Source organism: Callithrix jacchus, chromosome 1, assembly GCF_049354715.1.
Source record: "Callithrix jacchus isolate 240 chromosome 1, calJac240_pri, whole genome shotgun sequence".
Taxonomy (NCBI): Eukaryota; Metazoa; Chordata; class Mammalia; order Primates; family Cebidae; genus Callithrix; species Callithrix jacchus.
This window is the reverse complement of record NC_133502.1, coordinates 80,049,700-80,068,976: the sequence shown is the minus strand read 5'-3', so window position 1 is coordinate 80,068,976 and position 19,277 is coordinate 80,049,700. Positions and strand designations below refer to the sequence as shown.

Below are 19,277 nucleotides of genomic sequence, written 5' to 3'. Positions count from 1 at the left end.
TTTGTGGTTCCTAAGATTCTGACAGATAATAAAAACTGCATAAGTGGAAAAGTAGATTGGAAACAGTTGAGAACTGGACAGAGGCCAGGCTGGATTCAGAAAAATGAATAAGCATGTTGAAGATTTCCTAGTCTGGAGAGCTTCCCTTTTGTGAAACATTAATATAAACCAAGGCTCCAGAAGAGGTCAGAGCAGCGAATCCAATTCCTATGCGAACGTGGAGCAAAAAATAGAACTGTTAGAGAGCTGCCTGGTATCAGAGAGATCACCTACTTAAGCCAGGTGAGCATATTTGTGATCACAAGAGTCCTTAAGAGGGAGACGGGACCAGGGATCAGAGGGTAGAGAAGATACTATGTTGATGGCCTTAAAGATGGAGGAAGGGGCTACAAGCCAAGAAATGCAGTGGTCTCTAGAAGCTGCCAAAGGCAGGAGGAAGCTTCAGAAGGAGCCAACCCTGCCGAGGCTTGATTTTCAGTTCAGTGAGACTGACTTTGCACTTTTGTCTTCTAGAGCTGTATAACAAACTTGTGTTACTTTAAGCGATCAAGTTTGTGAAATTTGGTACAGCAGCAGTAGGAAGTGAATACAGGCAGGAACCTGGGGATAGATGCAGTGCAGCTGTCACCACCTCCAGGCCTCAAGAGTCACTGGGAAGGGTTTGTTGGTAGATCCATGAGGGAGAGAGCTATGTAGAGTCAGTCCTAAAAGAGGAGCACAACCGTAAGCCCATGGACAGAGCCAGGCCTAGGCAGCCTTGTCCAGAAGGAACCAGGAAAGTAAATGCACTGGCCTCACCCTGCCCCTTGTGTCCATTGTCTCTCCAGGATTCCCAAGTAGCTGAACCCCCAAAAAAGGTGGAAGTTGTCTTGGTCCATTTTGTGCTGCTCTAACAATAGAGTGTACTATTTAAAAGCACCACAGACTGCATACTTTTAAAAGGACACATTTTCATGCCTGTAATCCCAGCACTTTGGGGGGCCGAGGTGGATGGATCATGAGGTCAGAAGTTCGAGACAAGCCTGACCAACGTGGTGAAATCCCATCTCTACTGAAAATAATTAGTCAGGCATGGTGGTGCACACCTGTAATCTCAGCTACTCAGGAGGCTGAGGCAGGAGAATTACTTGAACTCAGGAGGCAGAGGTTGCAGTGAGCTGAGGTCATACCTTTGTCCTCCAACCTGGGTGATAGAGCAAGACTCTGTCTAAAAAAAAAAAAATTAAACTAAAATAAAAGTGCAAATTTATTTCCTCAGAGTTTTGGAGGCTTCAATGTCTAAGATTGCAGGGCTGGCATCTGGTAAGGGCCTTCATGCTGTGTTATCTCATATTGGAAGGGCAGAGTGTGGGGATCGCTCCTGTGTGAGGCCCCTAGGAAATGGGCCTCACTATATGGTGAGCTTGAGCCCAGACACAGATCCCTGGTTGGGGGAGTCGAGCTGAGGGAAAGCAGGAACTGAGAGAGGGACTATGTTATTCAAAATAATTAACAGACATTACTTTATGGATATGAGGACATGGGAAGCATTGTGTCCACTTTCGGCTTCTTATGGTTTATTGCTTGATTGTGTTCATTTTGGACCCTTGTTACCTTCATTGTAAAATATTAACTTAAGTATTTACACTTGGTAACTTACTTACCGTAACTTACTGGGTGTGACTGTAACTTACTTACCTTGACCTATTGGGCATAACCTACTTACTGGAAGTAACCTACTTACTTACTGGGCTTAACCTACTTACTGGGCGTAACTTGCTTATTGTAACTTAAGTACATTGATCTGGCATAAACAACTTTGACTTCAGAAAAGTATATAATGAAATGTATTGCAAAAATAAAATTGCTGCTTGGACATAGCCTAAGCCAGCCCTCCAGACTCCACTTTCCTTTATTCTTTCACTTCCGCATACTCTCTCCCTCAGGTTGAACGAGACATCTACATTGGTGGTCTCGGGGACTCCTGCAGGTCTACAGTCCCCCGGCAGACGTGCTGGACCCCAACAACAGAGAGAGAGCAAGAAAGACAAAAAGGGTGCCAAACTTGTCCTTTTATGAGGAATCCACTCCTGTGATATTAAACCCACTCTTGAAATATGGCATTAATCCATTCATCAGGGGAGAGCCCTCGTGACCTAAACACCTCTTGGTGATCTCACCTTTCATTACCTCTGCATTGAGGATCAAGTCTCTAACACATGAACTTTGGGGAACACACTGAAAACCTAACAGAGGTGCAGAAACCTGTTCATAACCAAAGCCCCGCAGGTCAGCAGCAGACAACAGGGTAGAGAAGGACAGAGAGCAGAAGTAAAAGACACACTGATGATACCATAAATCATGTGACCATTAGCCATGATAAGTGAGGCGCTTTGTGGGTGGAATCAGAGGAAGACATAAGTCTACAGTTGATATCCATTGCAATGGTTCTTCAGTTTTGCTGTACATCAAAATCATAACAGGAACTGCGAAAAAATGGGTGTCCAGGTGCCACTCAAGATCAACTGAATCAGAGGTTTCAGTGAAGGGCCACAGAAGGTGAATGTTTACTCTTACACTGTTCTCTGAATTTCACTATCTTCATCTAATTATTTTCCTGGCATAACACTTCACATCTTTACATTGTATCTGGACATTCGGTGTCTTTCTAGACTACAAAATGTCCTTGAATCTCAATCATGGACATGGATCATTTGTCTGTAATTCACATGACAATTGCATCATGTGACCTTTACATACCTTTGTTGAAGATGAATTCACTGCAGCTGTATGAATTGGTTTCTGGGTTTTCTATTCTGTTTCATTGGTCTGTGTATCTGCTTTTATGCCAGTGCCATGCTGTTCTGGATACTATAGCTGTATAATATAATTTGAAATAAGATAATGTTATTCCTCCAGTTTTGTTTGTTTTTTGCTCAGGATAGCTTTGGATATTCTGAATCTTTTGTAGTTGTATATACATTTTAGGATTAATTTTTAAATTTCTATTTCTGTGAAGAATGTCACTGGTTTTTGCAGACTTGTGGAAGCACCATATTGGTGGTCTTAGATCAGATCTGGAGGAATTCTCTGGATTCGCAGGAAGAGACTTACTTCTTCCCTTACTTTCCAACAAATGAAGTCTCTCTCTCTCTGTGCTAGGTTGCCTGGAGCTAGTCAGAAAGTGAAGAATCCCGCCATTACTGAGTCCTTCCCTTCAAGGCAGCAGGCTCCCCCCGCCGGGTAAGAGTTTGTCTAGAGATGTTATCCTGAAGCTGGACCTGAAATGGGGTCTCATGACTCTGACCAGTGCCCTCTCCTACTGTGGCTGAGCGAGTATCCAAGTTTCAAGACAAAGTCCTCTTTCCTCTCCTCAAGCTGTCAGAGCTGCGAGCTGAACTGTCTAGGGTTGGAGGAGGCAAGCCCTCCCTAGCTGCCGCAGCTGCTAACTCTCTAGGTCACATGCCCCCAAATGCACTGGCTCCAAGAGCAGCACTGCACTAGTACTTGCCTAAGAGTTGCAGTACTTGTGGCCCAGACAGCCTTTTGGGTTTATTAAAGACCCCACGTACTTTATCCCACAGTAGCCAGGCATTCCACAACTAAAGTTCCAAACACTGGGATAATCAGTTCCCTTCTGCCTAGAACTAGTCTAAATGTTTCTTCTGTAGGTGGGCATTAGATGAGTGCAGCCTTTTTTTTCTTTCTGCTATGACGAGCCAGCACTGAGTTCAGTGCAAAGCCCCACAGCTGCTGCGCTCTCCCTCTGCCAAGCTGTAGACTCTCTTCCTGCAATAGGTCCACTGCTGAGGCTATTCCTGTGGGGAGCACAACTGACAGAGACTTCTATTCAGCCATCAGGCTCCACTTCTGTGGCTGGAGACATTCTGAATGACAGTCTTGCCTGGAATAACAGGCAAATGTAAAACAAATAAACAAAACCTCTTGCTACTGCTTGTCATGATCTTGATCTTCACATGAGGTGTTCCTTCATATTTTCCTAAGTGTCATCCACAAAGCCATTCTCACTGTCCAGTGGATACTCTGAGAGCCTTTGCTAAAAATGCCTCCTGGTTCACACTGCCTATCAGCTCCAAGTCCCTTCCCTTCACAGCAGTCATGAAGCCAAACTGGAAGAAAGACCCCATGAAGCTCATGTTTCTGTGTCCAGTTGGTGCCATCTGTGAGCAACCCCATGACTTAGCAAGATTTTGCACCCTCATACGTAATTTAAGGACTCCAAAGTGCTGTTGTGGTTATGTTGAGTGCTCTAGGAACCTCTTGAGTGAGGTGAGCGTTGGGTGATGCTCCCACAGTGCAATGTTTCTCAGACTGCCTGAGGAGAGCTTCTAACTCATCAGCCCAATTTCTAAACACAGGCAACACTCCTGGGGGAGGGGAAAGGGACACAGGATCTGGCTATTCTGTATGTCAAGGTTTCTATAAAACAGATCTTCAGATAAAAGCAGGAGGAACACCAGCAAAAGCAAATACACAAGATATGACTCAGAGTGAATTTTTTGCAGTCTATAAATTTTTGCAGTCTAGAGGCCCTAGACTTGTCGGTGGTCAGTTATTTCAAAGGCCAGACATGTACTCCTTAAAGAGAGACTGGAACTTGCAGACAGCGTCTAGAAAGCCATTAAGATATTTACTGTACTATTGTGTTCTGGTAGTATACTTGTAAGACAGTTGCCAAAAATCACTAGAAAAATGCTTTTCAATTTATGAGCAGATTTTTACAAGAGCAATTTACCAAGACCTACCAATGAACAATGAAAAATATGAACTGTTATTCTAAAGCTGGATAGAAGGATATTGTTTTTACATCCATTTCCATCATCTGCACAATGTAAGCTTTGAAAGTATTCTTAAAGTGTTAAGTTTACTGGAGCAAAAACAGCCTTGAAAAGTGATTAGAAAGTTCACAAAAACCTTACAAACTCACGTGTCATCAGATGTAACGTTCTCAAAGAGCCTGTAGTCTTTCACATTCCTGCAACCTCAGGATCATTGCTCCACAGCAAGAGAAATGGCTGACAAGACAATCCCCTTCCAGTTGGTTGGACAAATGTCGATATCAGCATAACTTGTAAGGCTGTCTATGTAAATCTGCAAAATAGAGCTCTGGCCTTTGAGTTATCTCAGTTTAAATGCTGTGTTATGAATGACAGAGTTCTTCTGGTTTTGACCGGAAAGAAAGTAAGTGCCTTTTATTCTTACATTCTATAGAAATGTTGCTTGATCAGGCAAAGCAAGGGGCCATATCACAACCATAGGTAAGATACTTCTGCTACCTACTGTGCTCATTGAAATTTACTGCCCAATTTTGGTCACAAGAACGATGGTCTCAGACAAGGGCATCATGAAAAGAGGCAGTGTTGTCACCTTCACACTCATCAAAGGCAGGACACACACAGGCCCAGTGTGCATTAAAGTCGTTCAATAATCCTCAAGTGCCTACCACATGTAATGTCTCACACCTAGCTGGTAGGCAGATGGAAACTTTACAAGTACATCAAGCTTTAATATGCAAAACCCATGTGATAGTGAGCAAATGTTAATCTCCTTTTCACAAAAACTCACCCTTCTGTGGAACTAGCTTTAAAAACCACTGGTGAAGAGAGCCACTCAGTGGCTGGTGTGCAGAGCAGCCTGGCAGGCACAGGTCTGTGGGGTTTTAAACATTCCCTATATTCAGTTCTTGCTTCATAAAGAATGCACATGTATAGAGGATGGTCCTTCTCACAGCCCTAGTTCTCACATCTTCATGATCACTTCCTAACAATTTTCCTGTCTTACATAATCTACGACTTAGACATTTCTGTTGGTTTTAAAGTGGAAACAGCTGCCGGGATCTGTATCCCTGGGATTCCTCTAAACCTGCCAAGCAGTTTGTGAGACAATCTCATGAATTACTTTACATCTCTCCTAACATCTATCTTACAAAGAATTGGATAAAGCTGAATAAAGATTAAAGGTGAGCTGTGAGGTGTTGTTACCTCAGAGGGCGCTCCGCAGAAGAGTACATCCATGAGCTGCTTGAACTCTTTAAATTAAAGGAAAACATTTATTTTAAGTGAGTTTATTTCTTGTCTGAAGGTTATCGGATGGGAGAACATTGCCAGATCTGAGCTACCAAACTCAACTATGTTTTCAAAAACAAATGGCTATTGAACATGACATGTTTTACAGAGATTCTGCTCCTTTTTCTTTCAAACTCTGCTGCACTCTCAAGTATTTCAAGAATGAATCTCTCTCCCTGAGTTCAACTGCATGGGAATCAGAGGGCACTAAAAAAACCTTGGCAAGCCCCTACTTCCTGCCCCCTTTCCTACTAAGCTGCTGACCTGGTGACACTCATCCATGCCACATGCCCCCTGGGTGAGTTTGAGAATTCTTTTTTTTTTTTTGAGACAGAGTCTCTGTCGCCCAGTGCAGTGGCACCATCTTGGTTCACTGCAACCTCCACCTCCTGGGTTCAAGCAATTCTGCCTCAGCCTCCTGAGTAGCTGGGATTACAGGTGCATGCCACCATGCCCAGCTAATTTTTTGTATTTTTAGTAGAGACAGAGTTTCACCATGTTGGCCAGGCAGGTCTTGAACTCCTGACGTTGTGATCCACCCGCCTCAGCCTCCCGAAGTGCTGGGATTACAGGCGTGAGCCACTGTACCCGGCCGAGTTTGAGAATTCTTTATACCCACTGATGCCAGCTCTTCCCTCAGTGCAGTTGATCCCATCTCACTACTGCTGAAAACTGCCCACAATCACCTCTTTCTGAAGATTTTCTTCCTCTCTACCAGGGATTTCCCCCAGTTGTTTCCTTCACCCCATCCTACTCCACACTACTCTCCAACCTCCTGGGCTCAAGTATCCTCCAGCCTCAGTCTATGATGTACCTGAAGCCACAGGCATGTGCCACCATGTTCAGCTAATTTCTTGATTTTTCTTTCTTTCTTTCTTTTTTTTCTTTTTGGTAGAAATGGAGTCTCACTTTATTACCCAGGCTGGTCTTGAACTCCTGGGGAATAAAGTGATCCTCTCAAGAAATCCTCTTACCTTGGGCTCCCGAAGTGCTGGGATTACAGGCGTGAAATACTGTATCTAATCTTATTTTTTCTTTTCTTTATTATTATTATTACTCGAGACAGAGTCTTGCTCTGTCACCAAACTGGAGCGCAATGGCACAATCTCAGCTCACTGCAACCTCTGCCTCCTGGGTTCAAGTGATTCTCCTGCATCAGCCTCCCGAGTAGCTGGGACTACAGGCATGCACCACCACACCCAGCTAATTTTTGTATTTTTAGTGGAGATGAGGTTTCACCATGTTAGTCAGGATGGTCTCGATCTCTTGACCTCGTGATCTGCCCACCTCAGCCTCCCAAAGTTGTGGGATTAAGGCATGAGCCACACCGGCCTACTTTTTCTTAAGATACGGGGTCTCATCCTGTGGCCTAGGAGGAACTCAAACTTCTGGGCTCAAGTAATTCCCCCACCTCAGCCTCCCAGGTAGCTGGGACTAAAGGCATGCCCATGTACAAAACTCTCCCTTTTCCAGTCCAGCTTTCCCTCCAGCATCACCTATCTCTCTGTGTCTGGAAGCACCACTCCTGCTTCCCTCCAGCATGTGCTAAGCATTCCAAACGACCTGCAACTCTTCCAGAAAATCTGTATCTGGTTCGGTGCCCACTGAGGGCTTTGATTCAAGTGCACAGCAGGAGCCTTCTCCCCTCAACTCTACTGGATGCTAAAGAAGTAAGTAAACCAAATCTATTTTCACTCTTCTAACCCCACATTGAAACAAGAACGTTTTACAAAGCAGTAGTGGTGGGCAATAAAGTCTTTAGAACTTGTGATTCAGATTTTTTAGCTTTCTTTCTCTCTAGTTCTCTGTAGCATATCCTCATGATGTATTTATTTATTTTCAGTAGTTTGAATTAAAAACTCATCTGCCTTTTTATTCAAAAAGAGGCCAGTCTTTAATGAGGTTTAAACTTCGTAAACCCACTGTGTTGTGCCTATTTGATAAACCATTGATTGTCCAAATGTGCTCTGTGGACCTCTGGGCTCCCCAAGACCCTTTTCCAAAAGGCTTACGAGGTCATAACTATTCTAATGATAATACTAATTCAACCTGAGAAACCTGATAGAAAAAAATTTTTTTAAGTTGTGAAAGTAATACAAAGACATTACCTGCTTTTTCAGTGACACTTGCCATGACTGTATAAAAGCAAAAGTGGGTAAAATCGCTGACTTTTCAGCATAAATCAAGACAATGGAACCAAATTACACTTGCAATCATTCTATTCTTTGCTGTCCCTTACAGCAAAAAGAAAAAAAAAAGCCTGAATTACTTAAGAATGTCTTTGATGAAACAGTAAAAATTAATGGTGTTATTAAATCTTGACATTTCTTTTTAATATTCTAAGTGGAAAGTTAACAAGAAGTACTTCTGCTTACTGCAGTATGGATATTTAAAAAAAAAGAACTTGTGATTTAATTGTGAACTAAACAATCATTTTTTTCATGGAACATCAGTTTTATTTAAAAATACAACTGGGCCAGCACAGTGGCTCACAGCTGTAAAATCCCAGCACTTTGAGAGGCCAAGGCAGGCAGATAGCTTGAGCTCAGGAGTTTGAGACCAGCCTGGGCAACATGACAAAACCTTGTCTCTACCAAAAATACAAAACAAACAAAAATAGATGGCGTAGTGCCAAACATCTGTGGTCCCAGCTACTCAGGAGGCTGAAGTGAGAGGATGGCATAAGCTCAGGAGACAGAGGTTGCAATGAGCTGAGATCATGCTAATGCATTCCCGCCAAGTGAGGGAGTGAAACTTGGTCTAACAAAAAAAAGTACAACCGTCATTCTCAAAACTGAAGTGAGGCCGTCACTTCAAGGAAAGTAACTATTTGTTCCCAATGATAAAATTTAAGCTTTCATGAGGACTTCAAAAAACTTGTTCCTTCTACTGTAAGCATGACAGCTTCTCAATACTTAAAGACTTTTAAAAATAAGATTGGTGGTTGTGCAAACAAAAGTGAGTTTTTTATACAATAAAACATAAACCAATATTTTCCCAATAACTTATGCATGATATTATGAAAGCAAGTATGGCAGGAAAGGTTCATTTACTGTGCAAGAGAGATCAGTGAGCATTGATGGAATACATTTATTAATAAGTAAGATGCCACTGTAAGAAACTAGCACTTGTAAAGTTGTGATTTAATATGAAAGAATACCCACAACTGTCTGAAGCATTAAAAATATACTTTTATCAACATATTTGCATAAGTCCACATCATCTTATTGCTTCTTTGAAACAAATTGCAAAGAAAGAGAATCCAGCCATCTTCTATTAATTTCAACATTAGAGATTTTCAATAATATAAATACATGACACATTTTTTACTCATGGACGTGGTGTATAAAAGTTATTTTTCATAAAAAATGTTAGCAATATCTTTCTCAAGGAATATTCTCTTATCACAACCTGGGATATGGGTTACTACTGACATCTAGTTGGTAGAGGCCAGCAATGCTGCTCAACTTTCTGCAATGAAAAGGAAATTCCTCACAACAAAGCATTATCTAGCTTATAATATCAATAGTGGTAAGGTTGTGAAATAGATTTTTTAAAAGTCTATTTTATATTTCTAACACAGTAAATATCAATATAATCAATATAAACACAAACCCTTTGGGATTCTCAATAATTTAAGGATTAAAAGAGTGTTAAGGACCAAAGAAAACGTAAATAATTTGCTTCAATATTTCAGTAGGCAGAATACAGCTGATGATGTCTAGAGCTGTGACCTAACACTGGGCTTGACATCATGCAAAGTGATTAGCTGGAATGACAAGACAAGTGTTTAAAAAGCTCACCTGTGTCTGATGTAATAGTATATTGCTATGGTGACACTGTGGAAAGAAACAGTATTCATAACAATAGATGTTATCATTTTTAGGCCTGGAGACATTTTTTTTAAAGTGAGGAGTCTTTTTGTTTGTTTGTTTTTGTTTTTTATTTATTTGTTTCTTTTTTCACTGCATTTTAGGTTTTGGGGTACATGTGAAGAACATGCAAGATTGTTGCATAGGTACGTACATGGCAGTGTGATTTGCTGCCTTCCTCTAAAGTGGGGAGTTTTTAAAAACTCTCCTAGCGGCCCTGAAATTCGAATCTTCTAGTTAGAACAGTATCATGAGGGCACTTTCTTGTTTTAGTTTTTTGGCTTTAGCAAAATTATGAGAACCAAAATGCTAGGCAATATGCTGTTAGAAGACATGTTTTTGTTGATGATTATAATATATAAATAGTAACATATTTCCCTGTTATATGCTCTTCTACCCACAAAACCGTATGTACCACACAATTTATTTTATTTATTTCATTTTATTTTTTTGAGACAGAGTCTCTCTGTTGCCCGGGCTGGACTTCAGTGGCACAATCTCAACTCATCACAACCTCCTGTCTCTCAGGTTTAAGTGATTCTTATGCCTCAGCCTCCCAAGTAGCTGGGACTGCAGGCATGCACCACCATACCCAGCTAATTTTTATATTTTTAGTAGAGACAAGGTTTTGCCATGACACCCAGGTTGGTCTCAAACTCCTGGCCTCAAGTGATCTGCCTGCCTCAGCCTCCCAAAGTGCTGGGATTACAGACGTGAGCCACCATGAGTAGTCATGCAATTTATATCAATGTCTACATATGCTTAAATTTAAGCAATTTTCCTTTTTAAGATGTCAGGCCCCACATTTTAGTTTAGTTCACTATCTCCTACCACCCATTTTTTATTATTTCCCTAAAAATACATAATAAAAGTGCTTTATAACGAATAAAATTATTTGAAATCACTTTTGCATAATTATTACAAAATGTATTCATAAACATAAGTACACATGAAATCAATGTTAGGTACAGCAATCCTACAATAAGCAGTGCTAACAATGCAGTATAACACAACACAGTATAATATTGATGGCAGGTACTTTCGCTTAGTCCAAGTGAAATATTTCTGAACAGACACAACTCTTCAGATTTATGTTACTGTATCCCTAAGTTTCCACAGATACTGTGTATCAGAAAACAAGAGGTTCTCTTACATAAGTTATGTGCTTTCATTTGCCGTCCACATCTAGAATGAGACTCAAAATAATTGAGGGAAGGCAAATCTGAATTTCAATAATAGGTCTATATAATATTAGCACTTTTTTAAAAGCCTGTAATAGTAACATTTAAAATGGATATGTCTATAGTATTTCAAGTAGTTTTCATCTTTGAAATAACTTTAAAAACACAGAATTTGATGTTACATGCTGAAAAGGACCAATGACCTTACATGACACTTAATCCACACTCATTTTAGAGTTAAGGGTAACAAACATTAAAACTGACTTGCCCAAGTTCCCACCAAATAGGAACAGTTTGTCACCCTAAACTCAAATGAGGCGGTGGCTCTCAAACATTGCTGCACATTAAAATCACCAGAGGAGCTTTAATAACTGCCTCACTTTCAACATGAGACATTTTGATTTAATTAGCATTGAGTATGACTTTGGGGTTGGTGTTAAAAGTTTTCCAGGTGATTTCAATGTGAAGCAAAGTTTGGGAATGATTGAGTTGGGGTTAAAACCAGAAGCTTCTGGGATGCTTTCCCCATATAAAGATGCCTCACATCCGGCCAGGTGCAGTGGCTCACGCCTGTAATCCCAGTACTTTGAGAGGCTGAGGCAGGCAGATTATGAGGTTAGGAGATAGAGACCATTCTGGCCAACACAGTGAAACCTCATCTTTCAAAAAAAAAAAAAAAAATACAAAAAACTATCCAGGTGTGGTGGCATGCACCTGTAGTCCCAGCTACTCAGGAGGCTGAGGCGGAAGAATCACTTGAACTCGGGAAGCAGAGGTTGCAGTGAGCCAAGATTGCACCACTGCACTCCAGCCTGGGTGACAGAGTGAGACTTTGTCTCAAAAAAAGAAAGTGCCTCACATTCATCCCCATTTTCCTAAAAGGCTTCTCAGTGCCTAGAGATAGGAAGGTGGTGGAAACATACATTGGTTTGCAGACATATATTTGAAAACAACCTGGCATAAGTGATCCCAATGAGTTCCACCTATCCATTAACAACAATGCACTACTAACCCATGATAAACATTTTTCTAAATCTTTTCTTGAAGGCATTTTCCCCTATTCATTTGCTCAATGACCCTTTATTTCACCAGTAGTCGATATACCAAATGATCACTTCTCAAATTTGCTGATGGCAAATTAAAACTTAGTTTACTTCCAAAAGTAGACTGCTAAAGCTTAGTAAAATGAGAGACTCTGTCTCAAATAAATAATAAAAATAAAATAAACTAACCTTAGGGTGCTCTCAAAGTGTATCTTTGATTGTGGTCCATGAGGGACAATAAGGGAAATTCAAATGCAGGTACATGATGGTGCCAGCTAAGAGAAAAGGCTGTTCCTTTTTCCAAGATTAGGGTCCAAAATAGTATACATTGATCTAGGCCTGTAACTCATTTAAAAACTAATTTTTCACAAAAGAAATTCATAAAGGGAACCTAACTTCTCATTGTGTTCAACATTGTCTTATGGCAAAAAGGCATCAAATAAATAGTTACACTTTTTCTGGGATTGTTTATTTGCTAACTGATTTTTCCTTCTACCGTGACATCTAAGATTAAAAGAGAAATTGATACTTAATATTTAGAATCTGGTATCAATGTATAGTTGACTCCAATTTCTTACACTGATTGCTGAAAAGGACAGCCAAATGGTTGAAATAATTTTAGAATCAGGAGTCTGTCCCTTGGCATTGTAGTTGTTCTCACTATTTTACTGTCACTGTAAGATGAGGCTGGCTGGCTGCGCTGTCATCAAGGAATATGGTCGAGCATTAACTGTATTTTTCAAAAAGATGCTCAGTAGATATCTGAAGAGAAAGGGAAATATAAATCAAACTTACCAAAGTGTACTTTTTACTTGGTTAAAATGTAAAATGACAAAGTGCTAAGATATTTCTTACACTCCATGAACTGCCTGAGTGTGGTATCATGTGTACTCTGTAGAAAACCCATTGTAGACTCAACTTCCACAGATGATGTTTGAGAAAGGGTTGTTATGCTACCCTTCACATGGTACCTATCATCAAACCTGGCAAGGATTTTATGAATTCCCTTTATAAATGAGAAACATTTTAAATTAGATTTCATTGTTTCCTAAGCAATATAAATCAGCTGAGAATTTCTATTGCTATTATTGATTTACTGCAATAAAGTGTAATGCATTAAAGGCCAGGCACAGTGGCTCATGCCTGTAATCCCAACACTTTGGGAGGCTGAGGTGGGCAGATCACGAGGTCAGGAGTTCGAGACCAGCCTGACCAATATGGTGAAATCCTGTCTCTACTAAAACTACAAAAATTAGCTGGGCATAGTGGCACACACCGATAGTCCCAGCTACTCAGGAGGCTGAGGCAGGAGAATACCTTGAACCCAGGAGGCAGATGTTGCAGTGAGCCAAGATCGTGCCACTGCACTCCAGCCTCGGCGACAGAGCGAGACTCTATCTCAAAAAAAAAAAAAAAAAAAAAAAGTAATGCATTAAATAATATTGATACAAAATCATTTTATTTCAATGAATACAAGACTAGGGCATTTACTAAGTTACTAATCCTAAATGTATTATTTCAGGAGATACTGTGACAAAACAAGTGTTTTAGATTCAGAGGCTCTATGTGCCAGGGTTGCTGGGCCACCAACAAGTGAGGAAGCCACAGGTTTCTCCAGTCCTGTTTCCTTATACGGAGAACAAAAAGAGCAAGACTGCCATGACATTACTCAAGGGAGACTCTCAGAGAACACTTGCCATTCATTTCAAATGTTGGTTAATTTCATTCTATAATCATTTGACCTGTAGCATTTTCCTGCTACACTCCTGCTCTCTGCCTAGAATACTTCTTTTCTCTTTCCTTATTCCAGCAAGCTTGACTCTGTCTACCCTCTTGAATCTCTTTGCCAGCAGCCACACCAAAAAAATGGTTTTTTTGTATACTATTTGGTCAAATCCACCCCTTGTCACATGACACTAATTCTTGCAGAGTATTCCCCTTTTGAGAAAGTATACCTCTCCATGGAAGGGAGGGCCCTTACTCTTCCTACCTCCAGCTGCTGAGCATAGAATTTTGGATAAATCAAAAAGTTCAACAAGGGTTTGACAAATTAATTCACTTATAATTTGGAAGATAATTCTTACTACATTTAATTACAGCAAAAACACTACTAACGGTTTACTGTTTATTATTTAAGGTAGTCACAAAATAGAGACAAATACTCTAACATCAGTCAGCATAGATAACAGAGTATGAAATTTTACAATCTTTAACAAGAAATGGAAGGGATTACTTAACAGTCTTAAGGTTTAATAACAAAAACTAGAAAATAATCATACCTACTAATTTAGTAAGTCAAAACCAAAGCCTTACTATCAAAGGTCCAGTACCTGTTGGACGCCAGTGCCCACCAACTGATTTCTTCCACTGTACCTGCTGCCTCTCATTTTAACTCATTAAAAATATGAAAGTTATTTTCCTTGTAGAGGTCTTCCACCTCCTTGGTTAGGTATATTCCTAAGTATTTTGTTTTATTTTATTTTTTGCAGCTATTGCAAAAAGAAAATATTGATTATCAGCTTGATCACTGTTGGTGTATAGCAGAGCTACTGATTTGTCTGCGTTAATTTTGTACCCTGAAACTTTGCTGAATTCATTTATCAGTTCTAGGAGCTTTTTTGAGGAGTCTATAGCATTTTCTAGGTATACGGTCATATCATCAGTAAACAGTGACAGTTCGACTTCCTCTTTACCAATCTGGATGCCCTTTATTTCTTTTTCTTGTCTGACTGCTGTGGCTAGGACTTTCAGTACTATGTTGAATAGAAGCGGTAAGGGTGGGCATCCTTGTCTTGTTCCAGTTCTCAGGGAGACTGCTTTCAACTTTTCCCTAATTCAGTATTATGTTGGCTGTGGGTCTGTCATAGATGGCTTTTATTACATTGAAGTATGTCCCTTGTATGCAGATCTAGCTGAGGGTTTTAATCATAAAAGGACGTCGAATTTTGTCAAATGTTTTTCCAGTGTCTATTGAGATGATTATGTAATTTTTATTTTAAATTCCATTTATGTGATGTATCGCATTTATTGACTTGTGTATGTTAAACCATCCCTGCATTCCTGGTATGAAATTCACTTAATCATCGTGGATTATCTTTTTGATATGCTGTTGGAACAATAAAACATTGCTTAAAGGAATCATAGATGACACAAATAAATGGAAACACACCCCATGCTCATGGATGCATAGAATTGATATTGTGAAGATGATCACACTGCCAAAAGCAATCTACAGATTCAATGCAATTCCCATCAAAATACCACCATCATTCTTCACAGAATTAGAAAAAACAATTCTAAAATTCATATGGAACCAAATAATAGCCCACACAGCTGAAGCAAGACTAAGCAAAAAGAACAAATCTGGAAGTACCACATTACCTGATTTCAAACTATACTATAAGGTCACAGTCACCAAAACAGTGTGGTACTGGTATAAAAATAGGCACACTGACCAATGGAACAGAATAGAGAACCCAGAAATAAACACAAATACTTACAGCCAACTGATCTTTGACAAAGCAAAGATAAACAAAGTGAGGAAAGGATACCCTTTTCAACAAATGGTGCTGGGATAATAGGCTAGCCACATGTAGGAGAATGAAACTGGATCCTCATCTCTCACCTTATATAAAAATCAACTCAAGATGGATTAAGGAGTTAATTCTAAGACCTGAAACTATAAAAATTCTAGAAGGTAACATTGAAAAAAACCCTTCTAGACATCTACTTAGGTAAGGGTTTCATGAACAAGATTCCGAAAGCAAATGCAATAAAAACAAAGATAAGGCCAGGCATGGTGGCTCACACCTGTAATCCCAGCACTTTGGGAGGTCGAGGCTGGCAGATCATGAGGTCAGGAGTTTGAGATGAGCCTCCTCAACATGGTGAAACCCTGTCTCTACTAAAAATCCAAAAATTAGCCAGGCGTGGTGACGTGTGCCTGTAATCCCAGCTGCTCAGAAGGCTGAGGCAGGAGAATCACTTGAACCCGGGAGGCAGAGGTTGCAGTGAGCTGAGATTGTGCCACTGCACTCCAGCCTGGGCAACAGAGCAGGACTCCATCTCAAAAACAAAACAAAACAAAACAAAAAAACAAAGATAAATAGCTGGAACTAAGTTAAACTAGATAACTTTTGTACAGCAAAAGGAACAGTCAGCAGAGTAAACAGACAACCCACAGAGAGTGGGAGAAAATCTTCACAGTCTATGTAGTTAACAAAGGACTAATATCCAGAACCTACAATGAACTCAAATCAATCCCATCAAAGAGAAAAACAATCCCATCAAAAAGTCGGGTAAGGACATGAATAGACAATTCAAAAAAACGATATACAAATGGCCAACAAACATGAAAAATGCTCAACATCACTAATGATTACAGATAGGCAAATCAAAACCACCTTACTCTGCAAGAATGGCCATAACAAAAAAAAGTAGATGTTGGCATGGCTGCAGTGAACAGGAACAACTTCTGGTGGGAATGTAAACTAGTACAACCACTATGGAAAACTGTGAAGGTTCCTTAAAGAACTAAAAGTAGAACTACCATATGATCCAGCAATCCCAGTACTGGGTATCTATCCAGAGGAAAAGAAGTGATTATATGAAAAAGATACTTGCACATGCATGTTTATTGCAACACAGTTTGCAATTGCAAAAACATGGAACCAACCCAAATACCCATCAATCAACAGGTAGATAAAGAAATTGTAACATATATATATGATGGAATACTACTTAGCCATAAAAAGGAATTAATTAATGGCATTTGCAGTGACCTGAATGAGATTGGAGACTATTATTCTAAGTGAAGTAACTCAGGAATGAAAAACCAAACATCACATTTCTCACTCATAAGTGGGAGCTAAGCTATGAGGATGCAAAGGCATAAGAATGACACAATGGAACTGGGGACTTGGGGGATCAGTGGGGGGTGGGGGCGCAAGGGATAAAATGCTACAAATAGGGTGCAGTGTATACTGCTCAGGTGATGGATGCACCAAAATCTCACAAATCGCCACTAAAGAACTTACTCATGTAACCAAACACCACCTGTTCCCCAATAACCTATGGAAATTAAAAAAATTATAAATCCGCAAAAAGCAAGCAAACTCGTTATGAGCATGGAAACCTAAGATAATTAACATTAAATTAAAATATGTTGAAACAATAAGAGAATTAGACGAGAAGCACTGTTACGGGATAAAAACCAAAAGCTTTTCTGTAATGTGTAACATTTGCAGCGTCTAACACCTGCAGCAGTGGGCCGGATCGCCTTAGAACCCTCACGCCCTGGAGTGGCAGGACAGGGCTCACAGGTCAGTGGATCAGGTGGGCTGTAAAGAGAAAAGGTGGAGGTTCCAAGTTGAAAATCCATACAATTATAAAGTAAATTTAAAGTTATATCATTTCTTCCCCCCACCAGGGTTAATTCACTTTATTTTTCTTGTATAAAAACACTAATACTACAGTAGTGATTCCTTTTTTAAAAAATCAATTTTTCTACAAAATTCTTTTTTTTTTCACAGTTCACAAAAGCCATGGCATTTTTTCAATATTTGCAATTCCCAATCCATATTCAACTTTCCAATTGTCTCTGAAAGTCTTATTAAAAAAAAAAATGCTGGTTCAACCGGGAACCAATGGAGGGCTACTCTTTATAGTTGTCAGTAGCGTTCAAGTTTAACCTTTAACTTCTTTTTTTTTTTTTTTTTTTTGAGACGGAGTTTCGCTCTTGTTACCCAGGCTGGAGTACAATGACGCGATCTCGGCTCACTGCAACTTCCGCCTCCTGGGTTCAAGCAATTCTCCTGCCTCAGCCTCCCGAGTAGCTGGGACTACAGGCGCGCGCCACCATGCCCAGCTAATTTTTGTATTTTTAGTAGAGACGGGGTTTCACCATGTTGACCAGGATGGTCTCGATCTCTTGACCTCGTGATCCGCCCGCCTTGGCCTCCCAAAGTGCTGGGATTAATAGGCGTGAGCTACCGCGCCCGGCCACCTTTAACTTCTTTGAGCTCTTAGAGTCTGAGCAGGGGACTTTAAAAGCTTCATCCTTGCTAGTTCTTAATAGCCGAAACGCGGAGTCACGTCGAAAGTGACCACACGGGCTTCTGGGAAATGTAGTCCTGAATGAGTTTGTTAGCCGCGCAGCACTCTGGAATGGGGCTACTGGGCCCCTTCTGCGCCTGTGCAGCCGGAGCTCCACCTCCTCATTTGGGTTCCCGGGACTACGGGGAAGCGGTTTGGGAAGCTCCGGCGTAGGCTGGGGAAGCTCCGGCGTAGGCTGGGAAAGCAGAGGTGGCGCAGCTGGGGCGGGAGTGTGGGACCAACCGGGAGGGCAGCGTTTGTGCCCGGGAGCGGGAGGGGAATAGGGAAGTTTGTGGGATCTCTGCCCCCAGCGCCAGTGGATGCGACCCGGTGGGCCCTCGGCTGGGAAGGCCAGTGGAGAAAAGGTGGGACTCCGGCCGCGGGCTCCGGCGGCGGCTGGGGCTGAGCGCGGGTCTGGAGCAGGTGTGCGGTGTTGGCCGCGGTGTGCGGGACGGGAGCTTGGCGCGAGCGGCGGCGGGAGGGGAAAGCGCGTTTGTAACGCGGGCGACAGCGTGCCGGAAATCCCCGGACAGTGGGTCTGCATCGAGACCTTGAGCTCTGGAGCTGGAAAAACCCGGGTAAGTGCCAGCTCTGTCAACTGGAAGCCGAGGTGAATGCAGGAACCTGGGTGAGAGTCAGGTTTCTTGTCTGAAATGAGGGTATTAATGAGTGCTTCATGGCGTTGGTTTAAAACTTAAGTCGCCGCCTGTAAAGCAAACAGCCGACTGTAGGCTATTAAGCCATGAGCGACTGCTGCTGTTATATTTAGAAAACACTTTCTTCTGTTCACTGGGTGCCTTATGTAAACCTCACAACCACATCTGCATTAAATATAACAACTGAGGCTTAGGTCACAGCTAGCAGTGAGGGAGCTGGGGTTCAAGGTCAGGTGCGATTTATTTCCCGTTTCAGGCGCTAATATCACACCTGCTTGAAACCAGCGTTGCAGCCTGCACTGCATTTAGCAGAGTGGCATGTCCCGAAATACTCAGGGAGTGGATGTAGACGGAATCTTACCATGTG

The 19,277-nt window shown here is 41.2% G+C and overlaps 1 protein-coding gene and 1 long non-coding RNA gene across 6 annotated transcripts in view; one reads left to right on the top strand and one right to left on the bottom strand.

Annotated features, from left to right (window-relative positions):
* Positions 1 to 9,983: 9,983 nt before the first annotated feature.
* LOC144581646 (uncharacterized) overlaps positions 9,984 to 19,277 on the bottom strand; it is a 29,222-nt gene continuing 19,928 nt past the window's right edge. The window contains exon 2 of the long non-coding RNA XR_013532722.1: positions 9,984 to 12,923. This is a non-coding gene — a long non-coding RNA (uncharacterized LOC144581646). The remainder of the gene's footprint in view (positions 12,924 to 19,277) is intronic.
* LOC100388384 (uncharacterized) overlaps positions 18,379 to 19,277 on the top strand; it is a 28,135-nt gene continuing 27,236 nt past the window's right edge. For all 5 annotated transcript variants that reach the window (XR_618539.5, XM_008993062.5, XM_035300942.3 and 2 more), the window contains exon 1: positions 18,379 to 18,832. Coding sequence is in view for 1 of the 5 variants with exons in the window: in XM_008993062.5 (XP_008991310.2) it covers positions 18,575 to 18,832 (258 nt within the window). In the remaining 4 variants the exon portion in view is untranslated. The remainder of the gene's footprint in view (positions 18,833 to 19,277) is intronic.